The sequence below is a fragment of the Crinia signifera genome, chromosome 4 (genome assembly GCF_055691185.1).
Source record: "Crinia signifera chromosome 4, ASM5569118v1, whole genome shotgun sequence".
NCBI lineage: Eukaryota > Metazoa > Chordata > Amphibia > Anura > Myobatrachidae > Crinia > Crinia signifera.
Window position 1 is genome coordinate 22,968,822 of NC_139220.1, and position 17,959 is coordinate 22,986,780.

General features: G+C 47.5%; 1 protein-coding gene across 1 annotated transcript in view; it reads left to right on the plus strand.

Annotated features, from left to right (window-relative positions):
* The window catches only part of LOC146072913 (uncharacterized), a 47,595-nt gene that overhangs the window by 14,342 nt on the left and 15,294 nt on the right, over positions 1–17,959 (plus strand). Inside the window, exon 2 of the mRNA XM_083180093.1 lies at positions 1,982–2,151. Coding sequence (XP_083036219.1) covers positions 1,982–2,151 — 170 coding nt within the window. The remainder of the gene's footprint in view (positions 1–1,981; positions 2,152–17,959) is intronic.

The window sequence follows — 17,959 nt, forward strand, 5'->3', positions numbered from 1 at the left end:
AATCTAATTAGTTAATAATGTGAAAAGGAAACCAATCACTGTTAATTATGTGTGATTTGCGTCAATACTTACAGCGTTCAAGACGCCGCCTCAAATGCTGGAGTAATTCCGGCTGCCGCCTACCCAGGTCGGACCATCGCCTCTCCAGCTGGGCGACGGTCCTACGCACGTTTGTGCGGGCGAAGATTCGGCGCCGGGCAGCAACGTAGGCCCAGCGCTTGTCCCTGTTAGAAATATAGGGCCCTGCACGTCCCAGCCTCCGCTCCATAACGGAAACTAGGGCCAGCAGCTCCGCAGTGCTGAAGGGTGCTGCACGTTGAAATGAAGCCATTTTAGCAATGGCGCATGAAAAATATTCATGTCCTGTGATTGGTTGTTAAGTGTAGTATTTGGTATTAACTTTATTATTCATATTGACATGAACATTTTGTATGCGCCCAACATTCGCCGAAAACATCGCATCGCCAAGCAACCCTTGCCATAGGTTTGCATCGCTGACCTGGCCTTTGCCACACATACAAAGCAGACAGGGTGAAAGAAGTAGGAGATCTAAAATACTCACCAACCATGGGTGAAAACAACAGGTGAAATAGTGTGCCACAATATACAGTTACACATATCTGTACAAGGTACTAAATTAGACAGCCTTATTGGTCTGAAACCAATACACCACTAACATACAAAATAGTGCTATACCTTTTCCCATTATTAGGCCATGGCGCCATTTAAACACTTACCTTATACCGGCCCACACTATAGATGTGGATTAAAATGTACCTAGCATCAAGGCAGTATTTATAGGCCTAGCACATGTGATTTGGATGCAAGCAGTGATTACTATTGCATGAGTTGTGGACTGGATTAACATATGGAATGGGTTAGTGTCATTTGTTGTACATACCAAACAAGTGCACAGTACAAATGAACATTCACATATATAATTTATGCCTGGCCAAAGTTGTAGGTGTTTATTGGTGTCAAAATCTGGCAATGAGTACAAAATCAGACTTGGAATGAACGCCTGGTTTTGTACATTTGATTTTCCGCTGGTATGGGCATGGCCTAAGCGCCGCACAAACGCCACGGTGTACGTCGCCGTATAGTACGCTGCCGCACAGAATGCAGGGTGGGGCTTATGTACGCCAATTGCATCAATGTGTATATATAGGTGTGCAAGAAAAACAACAATGTGCTGCAAACATGTCTGGTTTACAATCAGAGGGAGAACAGGAGCATCAGCACCTCCTAGCTCAGCTGGACTCCATCACCTCCAATGTGAACCTCACCAGAGAACAGCCATTGGGAGGTGTGTAGGCAGCTGGGCCATCTACAGCTGGGTCATCTACAGCTGGGCCAACTACAGCAGGGCCATCTTCTGCCTCAGCAGAATCATTGGGAACACAGCAGGTGGCTTCACAAGAGAGTAGCCTGGCCAGCACTTCAAGTACAGCGACTGGTAGCCGTGGCCGTGGCCGGAAGAGGCCAACAGAGGAACCAAGCAGCAGGAACATGGCATTCGAAGTGCAGGAGCTTGCCATACTGGTACCCCGTGCACGGGATTGGATAGAGTTGACACAGGAGAGGTTGACACACACAAGGAGATGGAAGATTTGGGAGGACATAACTGTGGAGATTAATGCGGTAGCTCCACAAGTTCGTGAGGCCGAGCACGTCAAAAAGAGGCAAGTTCAAGTGTGTTCAATTTGAGCAGATCAAGACCAGTAATGTTTTTATTAGATGTTAGATGGATTTGGTAAATGGCCGATCACGTTGCTAGGAGCAACAGACATGATTGCCATGTCACTTATTCGATATTTATTATAGGGTGAGTGTGAATGTTTCTTCAAAGTGTTGGTTTTATAGTTTAAAACAATGTAAGTTATGTTGAATGAAGCACACGTTGAAATCTGTAGCAGATTAAAATGCATGCTAAATCAAACGTCAGGGGTAACATGTAATAATATTTAACCTTTGTTTGCAGGTGGCATGACTTCAAAACCACCCTCAAGAGGAAAATGACCGCACGTTGGAACTACAGCAACACCTCTGGGGCTGGCCCCATGCCAGGCCGACTGCAGATCACCCCCCTGGAGGAGTTGGTTGTGCCCTTCATTGCTATTGAGGAGGTCCGTGGGGTGAGCAACATGGACAGTGAGGCCCCAGTGGAAGTTTTTGCTGCTGATTTAGAAGGTAATTTGATTGCATGGCATAAGTAGTTTGTACTAATTTTCAAGGAATGTGTTGTAATTGTACGTTTCTCTTTCAGCATCATCTCCAACGTGCGGGAGTTATACTCTTGAGGAGGCGGAGGAGACAGTGACACCTGCCACCAGTGGCAGCCAACGGCCACACAGGATTTGGACAGGTGGCTGCAGATGCTTGGGCAGATTCGCCAGCAGGGAGAGTTAGCATCAGAGCGGCTGCTTAGGACCGAGGAGGTCATGTAGGGTATTGTCAGCACCCAGCTGACAATCGCTGGCACACAGCAGGCCATTGCTGCCACCCAGCAGTCCATAGCTGGCAACCTGCAGGTGTTGGCAGAGCAAGCCCTGCGCCAAAATGACCACCTCCTCCGCCATAATGAGCTTGTGGCGGAGCTACTTAACACCGATAGGGCCCTATTGTCAGTCGTTTCTGGTGCATTCCCAACACCAGCACTGCCTGCTGGCAGAAGGGGAAGACCATCCCCCCTTCCACATCATCTGCTCCACCTGCCCCACCATCCCAACGTGGCTGTGGCCGTGGGCGAGGAGCTGCTGCACGTGGCAAGGGCCCTACCAGGGCCAAACGGTCCCGCTAGTGAACTTGGCTCCACATTAATCTCCACCCTTATGTCTTCCCAAATCTTTCATTTTGCTGTGTGTGTCAGCTTCATGTGTGCAACCCAATCCCGTGCACAGGGTACCCACATTTGCCCTTGTTTCAAATGTTTTGTTTGGTTCCCCTGTTGCCCTCTTTCTGCTATCATTACTGTCTGCTGTACTTGAAGTGTTGGTGCTATACTTTTATTGTGAAGCCACCTGATGTGTTCCTAATGATTCTGCTGTGGCTACTGTATGTATGAAAAGTAAAAAAAAATTGTACATTTTTTTATTATTTGTACATTTGTGTTATGGTCCCTTTATTTTTTGGCATGTGCCAAATAACATGCTATTAAAATGTTATGCTTTTCCTAAAGGTAATACATTTTTCATTTTATCCCCAAATGTGTGCTGTTATTGCTGAATGTAAAAGTGACATGTATATTTATATTAGTGATACCAATTTCTGCCCATTGCTTGCAGTGTAAATGTGTGTAAAAAATGCAGCCGTGCTTTCAGCATTTGTGTGTTTAGTAATGGTCCATTTAGGCTGCAATGGTTCCAATTGAAGCAATGACAAGAGTAATTAATGAGTAATGAGTAGAGGAGTGGATTGTATTGTGTTCAGCTGACAGTGGTTCAGGTGCGGCTGTACTAATTGGGCGATCCGAATGCCTAGCGCATGACCGAGTGGTGTCCACAAAGTGAAACTTGCTTATGAAGACCGCATATTTCCTGGCTGTTGGTTCGTTTGCAGTCGGTGTTCTGTCCGAATGCACGCCTACCAGAGTTAGTGCTTTCCCTCGTGTACGCCCATATTTACGCCCAGTTTAGCCCACTTTGAAACTACGCCCTTGTGTAGGTCCGAATGACGCCCATATTACGCCCATATTTCCCGAGTGAATGCGGTGCACATTTCTGTACAGTATTAGTGAGAACGAGTACGGCGACCGTGCGTGGCACATGCGCATTGCGTTGCCTACACATGCGCAGACGTCTAAAAAACGTCATCCGAAAGAATTTGGAAAATTACGCATCGACCAGAATAAGGCCCTAAGTTATAGGTAACGCTTAGAAGAAAGCTGCTACTTTGAGTTCACCTACTGTGATACATTAAGAACCACCCTGGATATTTGGCTTTACCAAACATTCTATAAGACTAATTAGTGATGCTTTCCTCCTTGGGAAACTCTCAAGAGCATTCAGTACAGGGTTGTCCTTTGAAATTTGCATGATTATGACATCTCATTTAATTAAAAGCCAAACAAAGAGCATGCATTTAAATGGAAATTTCAGATCCCTATTTGGTAAAATTTGGCTTCTTGCTGACACCTCTGTTTTACTTTGATAAGAACACTGTATGTTTTTAGACAGTGAAGGCAGTAAAATGACTGCTCATTAAAGCATTGTCTTTGAATTGCTCCCTTGAATTACGGAATCCCGTAATGATTTGTTTAACTTTGAAACAAAAACTGGAAGAACTTTTCCCATTGAAACATATCTTAATTTCCAGCTTATGAAATGACCAAAATATTTGAATTGCATAAATAGGGTCATATTAGTTTAGGTATTTGTAAGTACACAATTTTCCTAATTCAAATTATACTACAGGTAAATTAAGCTGTTATATAATATCTACAGTCTTAGGAAACATATACACTTGCAGCATGACATAATAACTAACTGAAGTGCAAAAATGTTACAAAAAATAAGAGAGAGATATAGAGAAGCCATCAAAAAAAAACATCTAAAAAACTATATGCACACAGTCTGCAAACAATCCATCATACAATCCCTCGAGATTGTATGATTGGGTGCAATGTCTTTCTGATGTATGGCCACCTTTATGCAAATGTATCAATGTACAGCTGAATTCCAGTTTTGGATCCAAGCAGTGCACATATCGCCTCTCTGAGCAATAATCTGATTGCTGACATTGAGTAAATATACAAAGTACCAGTCCATTTTGAGTCAATCAAACAAATGTTCTGATACTTTATTGGTGGAATTCCGCCTACAAACTCAGACCTGTATTGGATCACGTTATGCCACACAGATTAAGGCAAAATTAACATTTTGCCACACTGATTGAGCCAAAATTCACAATATGCCTCACAAACAGGGACATTGCACGCCAAAGGCACGCATTAAAAATATACATCATAATGCCCATTACATGTTAAGCCACACACCATAATTTTCATTACGCATTATGCCAAACACCATAATGCCTATTAAAAATTATGCTACATAAGTGCCTGCTTACCTGCATGCTCATTGCCAGGGGTTCCATGCTTGTTGCCAAGTGGGATTACATGCTCATTGCCAAGGGAGAATACATGCTCGCGGTAACTGGGGGACAGCCTCCGCCGGGCAGTAGTGATAGCCATTGACAGCAGCGCAGAGAGCGGGGGGCTGCCCGGCTGTATTCAGAGCACTGCAGGTCCCAGCTATTTGAAATAATACCGCTTTCATACCAGAAAATGCAGGGACTTACCCAGGAATATGGTCCCAGGATCATGCAGGGACATTCCTAGGCTGATCCCTTTTACACCAGCCTAGTCCCTGCATTTTCTGGTGTGACGGGGAAACCATCTCATTCTCGTGGCCCACCCTTCTGATGGATGGCGGGGCCCGGTGGCTGGCGGGTGCTGGCGATTCTATTGCCAGCCCCCGCAAGAACTAGACAGGCTCTATCTGTATCTTTATCCACTGGTCACCTGGGGTTAATGATTTCCTTTTTCATTTTGCAGTTTGCCCTGGAGAGGAAAGATGGAGCAGGTCCTGTCTGATGATGGTGCCTGGTCCCACCAAAAGGAGCCTGAATGCAAAAAAACAGCAATAACCCAAATAACCAGCAGACAAAAAGATAAATCTCACTGACAGTGGCCTACTTTGTGTCTTTATAGCCCAGGATCGGCCTTTATACTGTATGTGCATACACATTATGCCATAATCATTAATGATAGGCACAATAAAGATTATGTTAATTATATTATTGTGCATATTGGCTAATGTCTATGCACTGTATCACTAACGATGTGCTCTCCCGTGGGTCATTAACGAACCCTCTGCCGTCTGTACATGCAATAAAATTCTAACTATCTTTTCAGCATTACCATGCTCCTGGATGTGGCCGCTGACCGATACCGTTAACAGAATTTGGCCTATATCGGCACTGATTGCTAGAAAAAAAGCAACTGCCGACAACCAAACATCTCGTTCGATAATCGACTGGATTTCAAATTCTCTACTTAGCAATCCATGCAGCATTAGGCCTAATGTTTGTTTGCGATATTGCATAATGTGTATGAATCTTTAGGGTTAAATTTACAAAGACGGGATTTCTACTGTTGCCCATAGCAACCAAGCATATTTTATCATTATCTTCTAGAAAGTGCTAAATTAATAAGACGTAGGATCTTCAATAGATCTCCCATTTTAGTAAATTTACCCCTTAGTAATTTGCAAAGCCTCAGCCATAAATGTAGGTATAAATGTAGGTACAAGAGACAATTTAAATAGTACAACATTTATAGGCCCTTATTCAGATCTGATCGCAGTACAAATTTGTTTTCAAAATGGGCAAAACCATGTGCACTGCAGGTGGGGCAGATGTAACATGTGCAGAGAGAGTTAAATTTGGGCGCGGTGTGTTGAAACTGAAATCTAAATTGCAGTGTAAAAATAATGCAGCCAGTATTTACCCTGCACAGAAACAAAATAACTCACACAAATTTAACTCTCTCTATACATGTTACATCTGCCCCACCTGCAGTGCAGCATGGTTTTGCCCATTTTGAGAACAAATTTGTACTGCGATATGGGCCATATAACATTAGTAAGCCCGCTCGAAGCAAAAGCTTTGAAAGCTAGTTTGCTTTGTTCTGTGCTTGTGCATGTGAGAGAGAGAAAGAGATGTAGTTTCACTTGCTTACAACAGATGGCAGTGTTTCAGGGACAAATGGATACTAGCCATATATATATATATCTATATATATAGATATATATATATATATATATATATATATATATCTATATATATAGATATATATATATATATCTATCTATATATATATATATAGATATATATATATATATATATATATATATATATATCTATCTATATATATATATAGATATATATCTATATATATATATATATATATTTAGATGATACAGGACTTACAATTCATACTATTATGACACAATAGTCTGCAGTATGATCTGGAACAAGCATTGATGTACTGTTCACCAGGGCCGTATTGACAGCATTGTAGGCCCCGGGCAAAGTAATGAATTTGGGACCACTGCGCACCCATTCACAGGAAAAATTGTAAACAATTTTTTTTTAACACACCTCTCCTGTGGTCTTGTGCCCTCTCTCAACTTGCTTCCATACGGTGAATGGCTGTGAGAACTCTGATTGGTGGATACCTGCAGCCATCCACCAATCAGCATACTGATAGGCATTCACTATTTGGCTGCAGTTGGGAGGCGGGTAGGGAAAGCTTTACTCTGATTGGTGGATACCTGCAGCCATCCACCAATCAGCATACTGATAGCCATTCACTGTTTGGCTGCAGTTGGGAGGCAGGTAGGGAATTCTTTACTCTGATTGGTGGATAGCTCTAGCCATTCACCAATCAGCATGCTGACAGCCATTCCCTGTCTGACTGCAGCCTGGGAAGCAGGAAGAGAACGCTTTCCCTATATTCTGTAGTTGTTCAATTCCCATCAGGTTGTTGATTGTGACACAAGTAATTCAGGTATCTTCATTTGACCATTCTCAGCCCCCAGGACGCTATTAGGATTTAGTTGTCGGGAGTATAAATAACGTTCATTAATGGGAATTGTTTTGCCTGCACTTTAATTATCTGCCATACACACATACATTAGTTTAAATGGAAAAGTAGATGTGTTTCTATTCTACCTAGGGGTGGAAATGCACATTTTACTTGTAATTGAGGAATACTGTATATTAGGTACTGCATAATGGGAATGCAGATGATTGATGTGTTTCTATATTCACTTATGAAGTTGCTGTAACTGTTTCTATGCCAACCCATCTGTTTATAGGCCTGATTCAGATCTGATCGCTGCTGTGCAAATTCGCGATCAGATAGCCACCGTCCAGGCAGAGTGAAATCCCGCCCTGTGGAACTCTGTAAACGGCTTGCGAATGGATCAAGGATCTGCAAACCTATTTGCAACTCACTCCCCGCCGTATGATGTTATCAGTCCGTGCAAGTGTGTGGAACGCTGACCCTACCATAAATCTGCAACAGAATCAGGCCGATTGAGGCTGTATCTGACGTCACACACCCGCTCGGGGCACGCCTGAATTTTTTCTGACACTCCCATTAAAAATGACCGTTTACCAACCCATAAATGCGGCTTTGTGGGGGGATTGCAAAAAAAATGAATTGCTGTTTTTTTTATTGCTGTTCGGCCTTGTACATGTGCACTACCATCTGTATGCATGCGTAGTCATTGATCAACTTACGAATTCGCACATCAGCCAGGTCTGAATTTGCTTTATCAGCTCTATACAACCCACTATACATTGCAGCACATGTACAGTACTATAGATTTATATGAACACAATTTAAAAAGTCTTACAAAAATATCTTGAATTGAAGCGTTATTTAATAATCAGCCTTTGATAGAGGATACAGACTCGTAAATCTCCTAGACTCAGCGGCTTCCTCAGATCTTGAGCTCAATATCCGAGGAAGCCGCTGAGTCCCCAGGCGAGGAAATGCGTCATTGAGCAATCTTTTTATCTCCGGGATACAGGAGGACCTACAGTGGCGTAACTATAGCACCGCAGCCCCCGCGGTCGCGGGGGGGGGGCACTGTGCATATAGGGGTGCCGGGGGGGCTGCGGTGCTATAGTAATCCCCCCGCCCCCCATGCCCCGCATGCTTACCTGTCCGCGCATCCCGGCTCCCCTCCTGGCTTCAATCAGTGCTATGGAGACGGGCCACGATAAAATGGCCGCCCCATAAAGCAGACTGTTCTCTGAAACTGTCTGCGGTATGGGGGCGGCCATTTTATCGTGGTCCATCTGCATAGAATTTATTGAAGCCAGGAGGGGAGCCGGGACGCGCGGACAGGTAAGCATGCGGCAATGGGGGGTGGGGGGGAGGGGGCAGGGGGGGGCGGCCGGTCGGACGGGCAGGGAGGGGCGCCCCCCCATTAACGGCTGGGGGGCGCCCCAAACAAAGCTATGCCGCTGAGGACCTACCTTTGTTACCTGCAAAACAGCTGATTGATTCCAAGACAACTGTTTTCTTTGTCAAAATAAGGAGCCTGGGCTTCCAAGACTCTACAAAACTGGACCATTGTTGAGTACAGCCAAAAGGAGCATACAACCCGGCCCTTACATGCAGGTACAGGGAGGTCGTTCCCTTTCCTGTCTCTCATATAGTGGACAATAAACATCATTCATCCACCTCCCAGTGGCAAAATATATAATAGTGAACAACAACAGCCCTTATATATAACTGCTGGGACTTGTACTGACATCTTGCTGCATCAAAATTCTGGCTTTTTAGCAGAGACCCTTTTAATAATAATTTCCGGATGTAAATAGTGTCAGATTAATTATTTTCTTTTTTACATTTTAATTAATTCTGTATAATATTGTATAATTCTTATCACTGGCCAGTGAATTATAGTGTAATAAATATATATATATATTTTTTATACTTTGTTTCTAGCGTATTTTATGTGGGTTTTTTTGTACGGAACTCTCCTAATCCTGCCCACTTTACCAGGGCATGAGAGACATTTGGGAGATTGTTCTGTGACTGCCAACACCCTAGAAGTAAGCTCATAACCTTGGCCAAGATTTAAAAAAAAAATCAAATTGCTAAATGAATGCATTCTTTCTCTTTGTGTGTAGCACTAAAAGCCTTAGCAGAGTAGCACCACTCATCAATAGCGTAACTAGATATTATGTAGGCCTCATAGTAAAAGTATATAAGGGACCCTACGCAACACCCAATGGTAAAAAATTTATATAGCACATATGTATTACTTTGACAGTGAAGTCTCAGTTCTGGGCCCATAGCAGCTGCACTCCCTTCGCCTATGGTAGTTACACTCATGTATATAACACATGTAACTGTGACAGGGAAGGTGGCCCCTCTCAGCTCTGGGCCCCATAGCAGCTGCATTCCCTTCACCTATGGTAGTTACACCCATGTATATAACACATCTAACTGTGACAGGGAAGGTGGCCCCTCTCAGCTCTGGGGCCCATAGCAGCTGCACTCCCTGCACCTATGGTAGCTAAACCCTTGTGTATAACACATGTAACTGTGACAGGGAAGGTGGCCCCTCTCAGTATTGGGCCCCATAGCAGCTGCACTCCCTGCAGCTATGGTAGCTACATCCCTGTATATAGCACATGTAACTGTGACAGGGAAGGTGGCCCCTCTCAGCTCTGGGCCCCATAGCAGCTGCACTCCCTGCACCTATGGTAGCTACACCCCTGTATATAACACATGTAACTGTGACAGGGAAGGTGGCCCCTCTCAGCTCTGGGCCCCATAGCAGCTGCACTCCCTGCCAGCGGTGTAGCTAGGTGCCATGCTGCCCGGAGCAAGGGCATATTTCGCGCCCCCCCCCCCCCGGTAATGAATTGGGGGCGTGGCTAACGGAATCTGCTGCGCTATATAAGAACCTGTAACGGAATCTGCTGCGCTATATAAGACGCTGTAACGGAATCTGCTGCGCTATATAAGACGCTGTAACGGAATCTGCTGCGCTATATAAGACGCTGTAACGGAATCTGCTGCGCTATATAAGACGCTGTAACGGAATCTGCTGCACTATATAAGAACCTGTAACGGAATCTGCTGCGCTATATAAGACACTGTAACGGAATCTGCTTCTCTATATAAGACGCTGTAACGGAATCTGCTGCGCTATATAAGACACTGTGACGGAATCTACTGCGCTATATAAGACACTGTAACGGAATCTGCTGCGCTATATAAGACACTGTAACGGAATCTGCTGTGCTATATAAGACACTGTAACGGAATCTGCTGCGCTATATAAGACACTGTGACGGAATCTACTGCGCTATATAAGACACTGTAACGGAATCTGCTGCGCTATATAAGACGCTGTAACGGAATCTGCTGCTCTATAAAAGACACTGTAACGGAATCCGCTGCGCTATATAAGACACTGTAACGGAATCTGCTGCGCTATATAAGACACTGTGACAGAATCTGCTGCGCTATATAAGACACTGTAACGGAATCTGCTGCGCTATATAAGACACTGTGACGGAATCTGCTGCGCTATATAAGACACTGACGGAATCTGCTGCGCTATATAAGACACTGTGACGGAATCTGCTGCGCTATATAAGACACTGTAACGGAATCTGCTGTGCTATATAAGACACTGTGACGGAATCTGCTGCGCTATATAAGACACTAACGGAATCTGATGCGCCATATAACATGCTGTAATGGAATTTGCTGCGCTATATAACAACCTATGAGACACTGAGGCACAAGCATCATTATAGTTACCCTGAGGACCCCCAGACTGCTTACCTATTCCTGCACACCTCTAGGACTGAAACACGGTGTCCAAGATTTCATGGGACCCCCAGAATGAAGCCCCCAGGCCAGGCAGCTGTTGTGACTTCAATAACCAATGGCTCTGCCTTCCTCATGTTGTCTGACTGCTGCAAACGCTGCCTCCTCCAACCTGCCGCGGGGTCTGCGGCACGATAGAATGCCACTGCCAGGCGCCCACACCGAAGCCTGCTGCCGCTTGCTCCCCAAGCGGTAGCTGCCTTGCGCTAGAACCGCCACTGGAGAGGACTGGTCGGAGTGTCAGCCCGCCGCCCGGCCCCACCGTCCGTGACACTTGGCGGCAGGGACCGGGCGAGCAGGACAGGAGGCAGTACTATACTAATGGGCAGCGTGCGCAGCGCCGGCGGCTGCCATGATGCTTGAACTTGTGCAGACTGCAGGGGGGGCGGGCCGGCGGCGCCATGAGCTCCGGTGGCTCCGCCCTCCCTACGCCTCTGGTCTGGAGTGATGCTGCGCTGCGCTGCCCGGAAGCCGGACCGAGCAGCAGCAGGGCAGGATGCAGGCGCCGGGACGGGCAGCCGCTGGCACACGCTGCCCCCCGTTAGTGTATGACTATGGTGATCAGGCAGGGATCATTTGCGGAGGGGGGGCGGGCCGGCTGCGCCATTCCACCAATCGGCGCCCGGAGCAGGAGCTCCGGTGGCTCCGCCCTCCCTACGCCTCTGCTCCCTGCACCTATGGTAGCTACACCCCTGTATATAACACATGTAACTGTGACAGGGAAGGTGGCCCCTCTCAGCTCTGGGACCCATAGCAGCTGCACTCCCTGCACCTATGGTAGCTAAACCACTGTATATAACACATGTAACTGTGATAGGGAAGGTGGCCCCTCTAAGCTCTGGTCCCCATAGCAGCTGCACTCCCTGCACCTATGGTAGCTACACCCCTGTATATAACACCTGTAACTGTGACTGGGAAGGTGGCCCCTCTCAGTTCTGGGGCCCATAGCAGCTGCACCCCCTGCACCTATGGTAGCTACACCCTGTATATAACACATGTAACTGTGACAGGGAAGGTGGCCCCTCTCAGCTCTGGGCCCCATAGCAGCTGCACTTCCTGCACCTATGGTAGCTACACCCCTGTATATAACACATGTAACTGTGACAGGAAGGTGGCCCCTCTCAGCTCTGGGCCCCATAGCAGCTGCACTCCATGCACCTATGGTAGCTACACCCCTGTATATAACACACGTAAGTGTGACAGGGAAGGTGGCACCTCTCAGCTCTGGGCCCCATAGCAGTTGCACCCCCTGCACCTATGGTAGCTACACCCCTGTATATAACACATGTAACTGTGACAGGGAAGGTGGCCCCTCTCAGCTCGGGGCCCCATAGCAGCTGCACTCCCTGCACCTATGGTAGCTACATCCTTGTGTATAACACATGTAACTGTGAGATGGTGTAATAATTTTTTTATTTTTTTTTAGTATCACCTACCTACAGTTATTTCTGGGCAGGTACAGTAACCTATGGAATCAGCACAACTGCCAGACATTGGCTACTTGTGTTGCCAGCAAACAGCAGAATGTTTTCTTTATTCTTCGCCTATATTTGTTATCTCACTGACAATTCCAGCACAGCTATAATCTTTTTTAGTTGTTTTATAGCCACCGTGAAATGTGAGTCGGCATCAGGAAACAAGAGGTTGCAAATATGTCTTAAGAATAGAAGCCATAACACAGACCAAGCAGAATGTGTGTTCTCCTAATGTTGGATGTGACCTATTGTGGTCAGGTCGATGCTTACTACAGTTGTTTATTTATTTATGGTTTCCACTAATAGAGCACAAACATTTCCTATAGCGCTATAAAAACCTTTGCTCGTCATTCTACCATAACATCTTTATCATTAGTTATGTACAGATGGAACTACTCAGGGCCGCCACCAGTAATGTTGGGGCCCGGGACTGACCTTCAGCGGTACCCCCCCCCCTCGCGCGCGCCGGCACCCCCCTCCCGTGCCGGCACCCCCCCCCTCGCACGCTGGCACCCCGCCTCCCCCAATTACTATTACTTACCAGAGGTGGCGGCGGCGCAGCATCTTCTCCCTCCGGGACTTGGGGCTCGGAGCACTCACTGCACAGTGAAGCCTGTAGAGCGCCGAACCCCTCGTTATCCTAGGCTCGGCGCTCTGCCGGCTGCACTGTTTATTGTGCGAGCACGGCCACCAGCACCAGGTGGGGGGATTTGTGTGGGTGCGGGGGTGGTGGTGCCGTGCTACTGTGGGCAGCGGCCCGGGCCCCTCAAGAGGCTGGGGCCCGGTACAGCTGTACCCCTGCCATCCCCCCTGTTTGCGGCCCTGCATGGCGATAGAATCGCCGCTGTGCGCCATCTGACAAGGGGGCGCATGCACACAAGACGATCATGCGCCCTATTCTGTCGGAGCCCGTCGCCGCCCTTCGCGGCTCCCTCCGTCTCCCCCATAGCCCCCCGCAGCCCCCACTCGCCCTGCCCGTCTCCCTGAAGTGCAGATGGGCACGGAACCCACTCTCCCTTGCTGACGGGGAAATGCGAGCGTGTGAGATGATCGCTCATCCCCATCAGATGGAGCTCTTGTCCGCCAGCCTGTGCCAGCTGAGGACATCTGGCCATTCTTCAGGCTGGCTGAGAGGCGTTCCATCTGTACTACAGTATAAGAAGCCGATGCAGACTCACGAACTTCCAATTCTCGACTTGATGCTTGTGTGACCTTCCGTCCCTGTCAGCTTAAGCCGTATTAAGCATTATTATTATTACTCTAATGTATGTCACCCATTTCTTTGTCTATTGGAGGGCAGTACCCCTCCACCGTAGTGGCTGCTGGGGTACACTGGACACAACAACTACCCCTAGCGCTCCAGACCTTTTCTGCGAAACATTGCTGTAATGTAACCTCCACAGATTGCACCCACTGCCAGCAGTGACCGACGCAGTGCATCCCAGATGGTTGTCTAGGACGGTTTCTCTGCGGGCAGGATGTGCTTCACGTGGATGATTTCCATACATTATATATCATTCTACTACACAAGCATCCTGTTCCCATATCAGCACTGCATCCTTATATGGCTCACCTGACACAGTATAGTCCTGTCCCCTGCCCCCAGATCGCCACCCTCCAGTAATCTGCGGATGGCAGTCTGGCGGCAACACTGAGCTTGGCCGAATCAGTACGGTAGCTAAACCCTTGTGTATAACATATGTAACTGTGACAGAGAAGGTGGCCCCTCTCAACTCTGTCCCCATAGCAGCTGCACCCCCTGCACCTATGGTAGCTACACCCCTGTATATAACACATGTAACTGTGACAGGGAAGGTGGCCCCTCTCAACTCTGTCCCCATAGCAGCTGCACCCCCTGCACCTATGGTAGCTACACCCCTGTATATAACACATGTAACTGTGACAGGGAAGGTGGCCCCTCTCAGCTCTGTCCCCATAGCAGCTGCACCCCCTGCACCTATGGTAGTTACACCCCTGTATATAACACATGTAACTGTGACAGGGAAGGTGGCCCCTCTCAACTCTGGGCCCCATAGCAGCTGCACCCCCTGCGCCTATGGTAGCTACACCCCTGTAATATAACACATGTAACTGTGACAGGGAAGGTGGCCCATCTCAGCTCTGTCCCCATAGCAGCTGCACCCCCTGCACCTATGGTAGTTACACCCCTGTATATAACACATGTAACTGTGACAGGGAAGGTGGCCCCTCTTAACTCTGGGCCCCATAGCAGCTGCACCCCCTGCGCCTATGGTAGCTACACCCCTGTAATATAACACATGTAACTGTGACAGGGAAGGTGGCCCCTCTCAGCTCTGTCCCCATAGCAGCTGCACCCCCTGCACCTATGGTAGTTACACCCCTGTATATAACACATGTAACTGTGACAGGGAAGGTGGCCCCTCTCAACTCTGGGCCCCATAGCAGCTGCACCCCCTGCGCCTATGGTAGCTACACCCCTGTAATATAACACATGTAACTGTGACAGGGAAGGTGGCCCCTCTCAACTCTGGGCCCCATAGCAGCTGCACCCCCTGCGCCTATGGTAGCTACACCCCTGTAATATAACACATGTAACTGTGACAGGGAAGGTGGCCCCTCTCAGCTCTGGGCCCATAGCAGCTGCACCCCCTGCATCTATGGTAGCTACACCCTGTATATAACACATGTAACTGTGACAGGGAAGGTGGCCCCTCTCAGCTCTGGGCCCCATAGCAGCTGCACTCCCTGCACCTATGGTAGCTACACCCCTGTATATAACACATGTAACTGACAGGGAAGGTGGCCCCTCTCAGCTCTGGTCCCATAGCAGCTGCACCCCCTGCACCTATGGTAGCTACACCCCTGTATATAACACATGTAACTGTGACAGGGAAGGTGGCCCCTCTCAACTCTGGGCCCCATAGCAGCTGCACCCCCTGCACCTATGATAGCTACACCCTGTATATAACACATGTAACTGTGACAGGGAAGGTAGCCCCTCTCAGCTCTGGGCCCCATAGCAGCCGCACCCCCTGCACCTATGGTAGCTACACCCTGTATATAACACATGTAACTGTGACAGGGAATGTGGCCCCTCTCAGCTCTGGTCCCATAGCATTTGCACCCCCTGCACCTATGGTAGCTACACCCCTGTATATAACACATGTAACTGTGACAGGGAAGGTGACCCCTCTCAGCTCTGGGCCCGAAAGCAGCTGCACCCACTGCACCTATGGTAGCTACACCCCTGTATATAACACATGTAACTGTGACAGGGAAGGTGGCCCCTCTCAGCTCTGGGCCCTATAGCAGCTGCACCCCCCACACCTATGGTAGTTACACCCCTGTATATAACACATGTAACTGTGAGAGGGAAGGTGGCCCCTCTCAGCTCTGGTCCCATAGCAGCTGCACCCCCTGCACCTATGGTAGCTACACTCCTGTATATAACACATGTAACTGTGACAGGGAAGGTGGCCCCTCTCAGCTCTGGGCCCTATAGCAGCTGCACCCCCTGCACCTATGGTAGCTACACCCCTGTATATAACACATGTAACTGTGACTGGGAAGGTGGCCCCTCTCAGCTCTGGGCCCTATAGCAGCTGCACCCCCCACAACTATGGTAGTTACACCCCTGTATATAACACATGTAACTGTGACAGGGAAGGTGGCCCCTCTCAGCTCTGGACCCCATAGCAGCTGTACTCCCTGCACCTATGGTAGTTACACCCCTGTATATAACACATGTAACTGTGACAGGGAAGGTGGCCCCTCTCAGCTCTGGGCCCATAGCAGCAGCACTCCCTGCACCTATGGTAGCTACACCCCTATATATATAACACATGTAAATGTGACAGGGAAGGTGGCCCCTCTCAGCTCTGGGCCCTATAGCAGCTGCACCCCCCACACCTATGGTAGTTACACCCCTGTTTATAACACATGTAACTGTAACAGGGAAGGTGGCCCCTCTCAGCTCTGGGCCCCATAGCAGCTGCACTCCCTGCACCTATGGTAGCTACACCCCTGTATATAACACATGGAACTGTGACAGGGAAGGTGGCCCCTCTCAGCTCTAGCCCCATAGCAGCTGCACCCCCTGCACCTATGGTAACTTTACTCCTGTATATAACACATGTAACTGTGACAGGGAAGGTGGCCCCTCTCAGCTTTGGGCCCCATAACATCCACTCTTTAGATAGTTACAACCCTTAGGATTTATTGTTTGGGTCATTATACAGTAGGGATGTACACCGGCCACTTTTCGGGTTTTGAATCATAGAAACATAGAAACATAGAATGTGACGGCAGATAAGAACCACTTGGCGCATCTAGTCTGCCCCTTTTTTAAACATGTTACCTCAAACCATATTTGATCCTTATTTTTTTGTAAGGATATCAATATGCTTATCCCAAGCATGTTTAAATTGTACTACTGTATTTGCGTCTACCACCACTGATGGCAGGCTATTCTACTTATCTACTACTCTTTCTGTGAAGTAATTCTTCCTCACATTTCCCCTGAATCTTCCTCCCTCTAGTTTCAGTGCATGTCCTCGTGTTCTGCTGCTCCTCTTCCTGTAAAGAAAGTCTCCCACCTGTACCTTATTAAAACCCTTGATATTTCTATCATGTCCCCACTTTCCCTTCTCTGCTCTAAAGTATACATATTAAGATCTTTTAGTCTTTTCTGGTACGTTTTGTGATGTAGGCCATGCACCATTTAGTTGCCCTTCTTTGTACAGTCTCTAATGTATTTATATCCTTCTGGAGAAATGGCCTCCAGAACTGACCACAATACTCTAGATGAGGTCGTACCAATGACCTATACAGTGGCATTATTACTTCTTTCTTTCTACTGCTGATATCTCTCCCTATGCAACCAAGCATCTGACTTGCCTACTTCATTGCTTTGTTACATTGCCTACCTGCCTTTAAGTCCCCTGAAATAGTGACACCTAGATCCCTCTCTTCCTCAGTAGTTTCCATTATAGTGCCATTTATACTATAGTTAGTCTTTGGATTTTTGAGACCCAAGTGCATGATTTTGCATTTTTTGGCATTAAACTGTAGTTGC